Source organism: Fukomys damarensis, unplaced genomic scaffold (genome assembly GCF_012274545.1).
Source record: "Fukomys damarensis isolate Sample0158 unplaced genomic scaffold, DMR_v1.0_HiC HiC_scaffold_37, whole genome shotgun sequence".
Taxonomy (NCBI): Eukaryota; Metazoa; Chordata; class Mammalia; order Rodentia; family Bathyergidae; genus Fukomys; species Fukomys damarensis.
This window is the reverse complement of record NW_022900949.1, coordinates 9,631,734-9,641,577: the sequence shown is the minus strand read 5'-3', so window position 1 is coordinate 9,641,577 and position 9,844 is coordinate 9,631,734. Positions and strand designations below refer to the sequence as shown.

General features: G+C 56.1%; 1 protein-coding gene across 1 annotated transcript in view; it reads left to right on the top strand.

Annotated features, from left to right (window-relative positions):
* The window catches only part of Zfr2 (zinc finger RNA binding protein 2), a 28,866-nt gene extending 19,880 nt beyond the window's left edge, over nt 1-8,986 (top strand). The window contains exons 9-18 of the mRNA XM_033759621.1: nt 9-112; nt 246-477; nt 611-792; nt 1,815-1,983; nt 3,839-3,977; nt 6,048-6,142; nt 6,409-6,504; nt 7,148-7,259; nt 8,012-8,109; nt 8,768-8,986. Of these exons, the coding sequence (XP_033615512.1) occupies nt 9-112; nt 246-477; nt 611-792; nt 1,815-1,983; nt 3,839-3,977; nt 6,048-6,142; nt 6,409-6,504; nt 7,148-7,259; nt 8,012-8,109; nt 8,768-8,929 (1,389 nt within the window). The 3' untranslated portion in view covers nt 8,930-8,986. The remainder of the gene's footprint in view (nt 1-8; nt 113-245; nt 478-610; nt 793-1,814; nt 1,984-3,838; nt 3,978-6,047; nt 6,143-6,408; nt 6,505-7,147; nt 7,260-8,011; nt 8,110-8,767) is intronic.
* The last annotated feature ends 858 nt before the right edge of the window (nt 8,987-9,844 follow it).

Below are 9,844 nucleotides of genomic sequence, written 5' to 3'. Positions count from 1 at the left end.
CCCTGCAGCTCAGGGTCGCTGTCCCGCCCGCAGTGGGGGGCCGTGTCACCACCCTGCCCGAAGGATGGCAGACTACCGGGGAGGTGGCCCTCGGCCCCGTGTCCCCCGACCCGTGTGGTCCGATGTGTCCCCAACCTCTCATCCCTGACCTGATCACCGAGTCCCCAACCAACGGCTCACTTTGTCATGTCCTCCTGCACCTCGAACCTCCAGGGCATCTCCCACCCAGTACCTGATTTATGAAGTGGCGGGGGCGGGGGCGCTGGGCACAGTCCCCAGGGCAGCGGCCCCTCAGCCTCGTCTCCTGGTGGCCTCACAGCCCTGTGTCCTCTGGTCCCCAGGCCCCACGAGGTGCACTACAGGGACCAGAAGAAGGAGCCGAGGCCCCAGGATGAGGAGCAGCCCTTCTCTTCCCCCGCCTGGGCCCTTCCGTCCCCCGCGGACAGACCAAAGACACCACTGGCAGCCCAGGCCCAGGTCAGCGCGACCTCCCCACATCCCAGCCTCCCACAGCCCCAGGGCGTCGTGTGGAGGGGACCTCATCTCACACCCACTGTCCCCACCCCGAGTCCCCTCAGCCCCGCTGGACGAGGGCCGCCTCTCCCCACAGGCCAAGCGGCGGCCGGAGACCAGTGATGACCGCCACGTCATGTGCAAGCACGCGGCCATCTACCCCACGGAAGCGGAACTGCAGGCCATCCAGAAGGCCGTGTCGCATGCGGAGAGGGCCCTCAGGCTGGTGTCTGACCTGATGACCGAGGAGGACTCTGAGAGTTTGGGGGAGGAGTGCAGGTAGTAGAGCCGCCCCTGTCCCCTGGGCGGAGGGCCAGGTGGGGAACAGAAGTGGCTGCTGGGCCCACAGCGGCCGGAGTGGTGGCTGCAGGCTCACAGCCCTCAGAGGAGAAAGTCCTAGCTGGGTGTGGTGGCACACACCTGTCATCCCAGCATTCAGGAGGCTGAGGTGGGAGGATTTCAAATCTGAGGCCAATCTGGGAGACTTAGCAAAAATCATGTCTCAAAAATTTAAAAAAGGGGCCGGGGATTTAGCTCAGTGGTTCTGGCTCCTGCCTCGCAAGCACAAGGGCCCAAGTTCGATCCCGGTACCAAAAAAAAATTTTTAAAAAGGAATGTAAAGATCTGGGGTTGTTGCTCAATGCCAAGCACTTGCCTAGCATGTGGGAGGCCCTGGGTTCCATCCCCAGCACCACACACAAAAAAAGGAAAAATGTCAGTGCCATGAACCTGGTTTCCCATAAGCTCCAGGAAACTTAAGTGTGATTCTGAGCCAACTCTCCCACCTCACAGGACAGCTGAGTAATCGGAGAACAGAATGTCACCCAGATCTGTGTGAATCACCATCCTGAGGTGCAGAAAGGTCCCTCGAGCTGTAATTAATTGTCATATGCTTTATCATCCCTGAAGGAGTTGGCTTTTCAAGTCCTTCCCATTTTCTCTTTAGAGGGATGGCTGTATCAGTTTGATTTCCTCCTGCCAAGTGCCTTTGACCAAGGGTCTTGGTCCCATTTTACAAATAAGGAATCCTAGCGCTCTGAGAGGCTGAGGCAGGAGGATCTCAAATTCAAGCCCAGCCTGGGAAATTTAGCAAGACCGTGTCTCAAAATTAAAAGGAGAGGGGCTGGGGATGTAGCTCAGTGCCTTCACAGGGGTTCATTCCCCACCACCACCACAAAAAGAGGGAGGGAGGGAAGGAAGAAACAAACGAGGCATAAGGTAGCTCAGGGTGTTACCAGTCCCCTTGTCCCCGATGTCTCTGACCCCTTGCCCAAGGCCAGCGTCTCGCTCTGCCCTCACAGCCTGGCGTCCTCTCCGCGGATCCTGAAGGGTGTCATGCGGGTCGGCATCCTGGCCAAGGGCCTGGTCCTGCGGGGCGACAGGAACGTGCGGCTGACCCTGCTGTGCTCCCAGAAGCCCACACGCGCACTGCTATGCAGAATCGCTGCACGGCTGCCAGAGCAGCTCCTGGTAAGGCCGCGCTCTGCGTCTGCACAACCCTGGGGTCTCCGCGTTAGGAATCCTGAGAGATCCTGATCTGAAAGAAGCCAGAGTTTGCCGTGGGTGGGAGTGCGGTGCTGGGATGAAGCCCAGGGCCTGGCACATGCTAAGTAAGTGCTCACCACTCACTGAGCCACACTCCTGGCTCTTTTTTAAATTTTGAGACAGGATCTCTTAAGTTGCCCACGCTGAGCTCCAACTTGGCATCCTCCCGCCTCAGCCTCACAAAGGGCTGGGGTGACAGGCATTGAACCACCATACAGTTCATGTTTATAAATTTCTGCAAGGAGAGAGCACTGGAAACTTCAGGGCCCCCCTGATATAGAGGTCAGGCTACAGCTGAGAAACTGTCCAAATGTCCCACCACGGGGACAGTAATGTATGTCACACCCAGCCTTCAGAACCACAGCCACCCTTACAGAGATTAAACCACAATGAAAAGTGGGCAGAAGCTGGGCATGGTGGCACAAGCCTGCAATCCTAGCACTGTAGAGGCTGAGTCAGGAGGATCACTTCGAGTTCAGGGCCAGCCTGGGCTGCATAGTGAGTTCAAGGTTGGCCTGAGCTACACAGCAAGACCCTGTCTCAAAAAACAAAAGAGTTTTTTTAAGCCAACAGTAACAGTGTTACATCTGTAATCCTAGCACTCTGGGAGGCTGAGGCAGGAGGATCATGAATTCCAACCCAGCCTGGGCAACTTAGTGATTTAGCAGGACCTTGTCTCAAATTTAAAGAATAAAAAAGGACTGGGGATAGAGCTCAGTGCAAAGGCCCTGGGTTCAATCCCCATTACTGCAAAAAAGAAAAACAACCAAAAACACCTGCTAGGTACTGTGGGGATGGCAAAAACGGCCAAGACAGGGGCGCTGCTTTCTAGAAGTTGAAGGCCCAGTGGCAAAGCGAAGGAAGCCGGGGGTCCCATGACATGGCCGTGGTGTGGGATCCTTGGGGTTACCCTGCCAGGCTGTACATGGAGCTGCCAGGGGAGCCCTGCTTGGGAGAAGGGCAGATTTCAGAGGTATGAATGCAGGCAGTGTGACCACGGGTGGGGAGGCCTCAGGACCTTCGTGCTGCCCACCGGTGATGACGGTGTCTCATCACAGTGCGGTTCTACTGTGTTTGCTGTGTTGTGGTACTGGGGGTGGAACCCCGGGCCTTCACACTGAGCTCCATCCCCAGCCCTTTTTATTCCTTGAGACAAGGTCTTGCTGAGTGGCTGAGTTGCCCAAGCTGGGCTTGAACTTACAAGCCTCCCGCCTCAGCCTCCCAGAGTGTGGGCATGACAGGTGTGTGCCACCGTGCCCAGCTCCATCGTAGTTTTTGTTTCTTTCTTTCTTTTTTTTTTTCTTTTTCTTTTCTTTTTTTTTTTTTTTTTTTTTTTTTTTGAGAGAGGGTCTCACTATGCAGTTCAGGCTGGCTTTGAACTTAAACTCGCAGAGATCCTTCTGCCTCAGCCTCCCGAGAACTGGGATGACAGGTGTGTGCCACCACGCCTGGCACTCCATGGGTTTTGATTTGCTTTCTCTGATCCTGGGGATAATTCTTGTCACTGTGGTGAAAGGGTTATGTTTCTTTTTCTGTCATTTCATGTGCCCTTTTGCCTCCACCCCGTTGGACCACATGCTTGTTCTTATTGATTTCCGGGTGTCCTTTACATAAGGAAGACCCTTATAGCTGCATGTCTACATGTGTGTCCCTGAGGGTCCCAGGTGGTTCCTGGCACAGGGCTGCACTGAGGAGAGAGCGTGTGTGGCCCTGCACACGCCCGAGGCCTGTGAACTTCCACGGGAGTAATGGGACCTTGTGTTGCACCCCCACCTCCCAGATGGTGACCGATGACAAGTACGAAGTCTCCTCTGACCCCGAAGCCAGCATTGTCATCTCCTCCTGTGAGGAGCCCAGGATGCAGGTCACCGTGTCCATCACCTCACCCCTGATGCGACAGGACCCCTCTGTGGACCAAGGTGGGCCGGGCCCCTCCATTTCACACTTCCACGGTGCCACTCACAGGGTGCAAAAAAAACCAAAAAAAAAAAAAAAAAGCATAAAACATGAATTAAATTTGAAATTTGCAAATAGCTTTAAAGGTCAATTCCATAAATCTTTTGCCAGGCTGTGTTTTACGTGTATAAATATAAACAATAAGTAGGTTAGATTATTCTTATTTGAGAAATAACTCAGAATAAAGTAGAAATTAGACGATGAAAGAAAAGAAAAAAAAAAGAAGAACTGGGTTTGGGGCAGTGGAGGAAGCGAGTCAGAGACAGCGGTGAGCCCCGAGGCCAGGCCACAGGGACCATCTCGTGGGGGCAGGGACACCGCAGCGACCGACCCTTGTGCCGGCAAAGCACTGGGTCTCTGTGGCCCCTGACAGAGTGAGACCCCCACAGGAGCAGTGGCATCTAGCAGCTGGAGCAGTGTCCCGTTGTCACCAGGGCCACGCACCACCGACACAGGCTCGGGGGGCCTTGGAGGCAGAGGGGCCGCCGCATCTGTGCGCCCTGGACTCGCAGCTCCGGAACCTTCTAGAACCGTCTCCAGGCTGGTTTTTCCAGACCACAGCCATCCTTGAACTCTCTGTGTGATTTTTGTTTTTAATTTCAGGGGGGAGTTAGAGCTGAGGGCCCAGAAGACTTTCGATCGATTTGCTTTCAAAACTGAAAATGATCAAAAGTGGAAAGCCATTATCAAGTGTTTTCTTTTCTTTTTTTTTTCTTTTTTTTTTTTTTGGTACTGGGAATCAAACTCACGTCCTTGTGCTTGCGAGGCAGTCGCCAGAACCACTGAGCTAAATCCCTGGCCCTATCAAGTGTTATTCACAGTCATCTGAAAAATAAACACAGCAGGGAGCCAGATGTGAGGGTACACGCCTGCCATCCAGCTACATAGGAGGCTGAGGCAGAAGGATGCCAACTTCAAGGCCAGCCTGGCCAACTTAGCAATGGAGCAAAAACCCACCTCAAAATAAAATAATAAAAAGGCTGGGCCACGTGTGGTGGTTCTCGCCTGTAATCCCAGCACTCGGGAAGCTGAGGCAGGAGGATCGCTGTGATTTCAAGACCAGCCTGGGCTACATAGTGAGTGCCAGGTCAGTCTCAACTACATAGTGAGACCCTGTCTCAAAAAACAAAACAAAACAAAAAGGCTGGGATGTAGATCATTGCAAAGACCCTGGGTTCCATCCCAGTGCTATAAAATGAATGAATTCTGCATGTCCTGACTGAACAGATGAAGAGCCCCCAAATCCTTGTGGGATGCCCTACATTCTCCAACCCACAGCCGGGAGCTGGCCCACTGCCAAGCAGGCTTCTTAAGCCCTCTTCCACACGCACCCATCAGTGCCACCTCCACATATCCAGCAGAGGGCAGTGTGTTATGTTTGCACCCCCAGAGGAAAACCACTGTGACCCCAACAAAACCAAACACTTGAGCTATCTCTCTCTCCCTCTCTCCATCTTTTCCTCTCTTCCTCTCTGTCTGTCTGTCTGTCTGTCTGTTTTTCAGTATTGGGAATGGAACTCAGGGTCTTCCCACTCACTGAGCTCCATCCCCAGCGCTTTTTATTTTGGGACACAGTCTCTCTAAATTGCCCAGGCTGGGCTCAAATTTGAGATCTTCCTTCCTTAGCCTCCTGAGTAGCTTGGGATGACACACGTGTGCCACCACACTGGACCCACAACTCAGGGTGCATTTGAGACAGGGTCTCCCTTGGTAGCCCAGGCTGGTCTCGAACTCACGGCGATCCTCCTGCCTCAGCCTCCCGGGTGCTGGGATCACAGCCAGGCTCCACCACCCCAGGTTCTAATCTGTAGTTTCACCCCTTCGGTTTAAATGGCTCACCAGGAGGGGCAGAACCAAAGCCAGAGAACTGGCTCCCACGCAGCACAGGCCTTTCTGGGGGAGAGAAAGGTTTCGTGGGAGGTTTTTTTCTGCCAGATAAATACAAGGCCCCAAGCCACCCACTGAGGCAGCAGGAGCAGAGCGGGACTGTTGTGGCCCCACAGCCCTGGGGCTCACTACACTCTTCCTTGTAGAAGAAAAAGAGGAAGCACAGCCCGACCCAGACATCCTGAGCTCTGAGAAGTGCCTGGAGTCCCTGGCTGCCCTCCGCCACGCCAAGTGGTTCCAGGTCAGGGTAGGAGGATGGGGACGGGGAGAGTGGGCCAAGTCTTCAAACAGGGCCCCATGAGCGGCTGCTGGTCTAAAGGTGGGTGATGCTGGGTGAAGTGGCGCATGCCTGTCATCCCCACACTCTGGGAGGCTGAGGCAGGAGGATCCCAAGTTGGAGTCCAGCCTGGACAACTTAGCAAGATCCTGTCTCATAATAAAAAAAGAAAAATCAAACCCCACAGAGCTAAGGCTCCCAAGAGCTAACCATGTGCTTCCTCCCAAAAGGCGAGAGCCAGCAACCTGCAGCCTTGTGCGATTGTCATCAGGGTCCTGCGGGACCTCCGCCAACGAGTGCCCACATGGGGGGCCCTGCCAGCCTGGGTAAGGCACTGCAGGGTGCTCAGGCCCCAAAAACACTCCTGGGAGGTTCTGCTATGCTGAGAAGCCAGATGTCATCATCCCAAACAAAAGCATCTCTTAGCTAGACCACTGGCACAGGCCTGTTATCCAGCACTGTGTGAGGCTGAGGCAGGAAGATGGCAAGTTTGAGTTCAGTCTGGGCAACTTAGGGAGACCCTGTCTCAAAGAAAAAAAAAATAGCGCTGTGGATAGAGCTCATCGTAGAGGCCCTGGGTTCCAACAAAACAAAGCAAAAAGCTGTGCCTCTTCCAAGAACTCAGTGCTCAAGGAAAGGACCATAGGAGCCTCAGCCCAGACAGGTGGGTACGGGTGGGAGGGCCCCCGAGGGTCCTGGGCTGGGACAGGCCTTAGCCACAGCCTTGTGTGACTGTCACTACCTAAAACTCAAACTTGTGGTGAGGCCAGAGACCAGACAAATGGGTGGCCATCCCCTGGACCAGGGCATCAGAGGGGAGCTGGCCTGACCCTGGCTCCAGGGGCCTCAGCTCTGATGTCCTCCCATCAGAGCCTGCCCAGCGGAGCTGCATAGAGCTGCTTTGGGTGGGCCAGGGCTGGCTGGGGTCCCCGAGAGCACAGGTCCCCTCTTGTATCCCTCCTTCCCCAGGCCATGGAGCTGCTGGTGGAGAAGGCACTGAGCAGCGCACCCCGGCCCCTGAGCCCAGGGGACGCGGTGCGGCGGGTCCTCGAGTGTGTGGCCACGGGCACGCTCCTGGCAGGTCAGTCTGCGCATGCGCACTTTGGAAGCACCAGCCGGTGATCGCAAGGGCCAGAGCCAGGGAGCCGCCTGGCCACCAGGGGCCAGAGAACTGCGGCAGGAGCAGGAAGTGGTCCACCCTCAGGACTGCTACATCAGGAGGCCGGCTGATACCTGATCCAAATGGATTAGAATAAATACACTGTTACCAATACGAAAGAAATAAGCAGCAATCAGATAGCTCATCCAGCCCTCAGTTCATAATCTGGGGAGGCTGTACCACAGCAGCACGCTGCCCAGAGTGGTTGGGAACAGGACACTGAAAAGAGCAGTTCCCGTAGCTTTTGGTGACAACGGAGGAAGCCAAGGGGGAGAGGAGGACACACCTCTCATCCCAGGACCCTGGGAGGCTGAGGCAGGAGGATCCCAAGTTCAAGCCCAGCAAGGGCCACCTAAGCAACTTAGACTCTGTTTCAAAATAAAAAGTAAAAAAAGGACTGGGGATATAGCTAGGTGAGGAAGCCTTGTATTCAATCCCAAGACCCCCCCCCAAAGCACACACAGGGTAAAATCATGTTGTGTCAGGTGACACACTCATGCCCAGACATGCACAGGTGTGACTCACGTGTGCCTGGCCGGGCCTGTGGGTCAGGGGGTCCTGGGAGTAGACTCAGACCCCAGAGGTTCACGGCATGGCGCAGCGGCCTGTGACACCAGCAGACCCTCATGATGGTGACCTTGCTCCCTTGCTGTCCCTGCTTCCTCCTCGAAAAGACGGACCTGGGATCCAAGATCCCTGCGAGAAAGACCAGATGGACGCACTCGACTCCATGACGGAGCAGGAGCGGGAGGATGTGACGGCCAGCGCCCAGGTAAGGGACAGCAGGACTGCTCATGGGGCTGGCCACTCAGAACTGTGGCTGCCACAGGGATAAGGACTAGACTTTGGGTCCTGCTGGCCGTAACCGTGCTAGGCCCCCCACCTGTAGAACAGTCCATCAACTCCGAGCACCAGCCACAGTTTCCCCCTTTGGAAAGATTTCATAAGAAAAAGCTGAGCCTGCCACGGTTGCACATGCCTGGGAGGCTGAGGCGGGAGGATCTCCAGTTTGAGCCCAGCTTGGGTGACTTAATGAGATCCTGCCTCAAAATTTAAAAAATAAAATAAAAAGGGGTGGGGAATGGAGCTCAGTGTGAAGGCCTTGGGTTCCATCTCCAGTACCACCAAAAAAACAAACAAACAAAAAAAAAATGACACAGGGTCCCACTTTCATGGGAGGAGCTGAGTCACTGGCAGGCAGGATCTGGAGCCCTGCAGTGAGGTGGGAAGAGCCAGCATTCTGGGGGCTCTTAAGCCAGCCCCTGCCTGTCATCGTCCATGATCCACCCCGGCCCCGGCCTCAGCTGGAGCCTAGCAGTTCAACAAAGCACGGGACGGGGCTGGTCCTAGGGCACCGCCGTGGGCCCCGCATCTCGTGTCCCATCTGCGGGGACCGGCAGAGCTTCCTGATGGGGCCCCGTCACCCACAGCACGCCCTGCGCATGGTGGCCTTCCGGCAGATCCACAAGGTCCTCGGCATGGAACCCCTGTCGCCCCGGCCCCGCTTCCGGAAGAGGCCGCGTGAGACCAAGGCCGAGGAAGGCGCGTGTGACAGAAAGCGGGGCCGGCAGGATGGGGGGGGGCTGGTGTGAACCACGCCGGGGCCTCCTGCCCCTCGGTACCTGGTCGGAGCCCACACCTGGGCGCAGGTGCACACAGACAGCGGCTGCTTGCTCCCTAACAGGGGACGGGGCGTTTTCCGTTTTTAATCATGTTCTGTTTCCTTCCAAATACCTGAGAAGTCACACTGGGTGGCCCCAAAGGCTCCTCCCTCACCCAAAGCCCTGTCTCCCAATGGCTGAGACCCAAACGCTGGTATTGTTGGTGGCTTCAAACACCCCTGCTGTGTGTGTGCTCAAAATAAAGTAGGTGGCCCATCCTGGGTCCCCCGTGTCAGCGTCGGGGTGACTGGCTATGAAGATTTCAGAAAGGTCCCCTAGGCAGGCTGGGAGGTGGGGAGCAGGCACTGTCCCCATGCAGTGGGCAGGGTCCATGGGATCCCCAGCCCCAACCTGGCCTGATATGAAAAAATCTCAGCCCTGGGTTCACCCCTAGGATACCGGCTGGGCCTCCTCAGGGTGCTTGTGACCCCCAGTCCTACCCTGACCTCAGACATACTGTCGCCTCGCCCTTGCCCTGAATGCCTTCTGCAGAGAGGATCCTGACTCAGCCTCCAGTCTCAGCCAGCCTGAGGGAGGCTCATTTTTGTCCTGTGACACTAAGTGGCCCAGCCACACCACACCCAGTCCAGGCCTCTCCCTCTTTTGCCTCCCATTGCCTGGAGTGGGAAAAGCCCATCCTTCGTGTGCCCACACCATCCAGGACACCGGTCCCAGGCTTCCTAGAGGAGGCAGCGCCTAAGCTGGCTCCGGGAGATGGCTCTGCTGCCCCCACCAGCATCCCTGCCGCACCCCCAGTCCTCCTGACAAACCCCAGGGGGCAGGAGGGCACAGAGAGCAGGCTGGGGAGGGAGGGGGGACAGGGCAGGGGCCCGGCGGGGCACACTC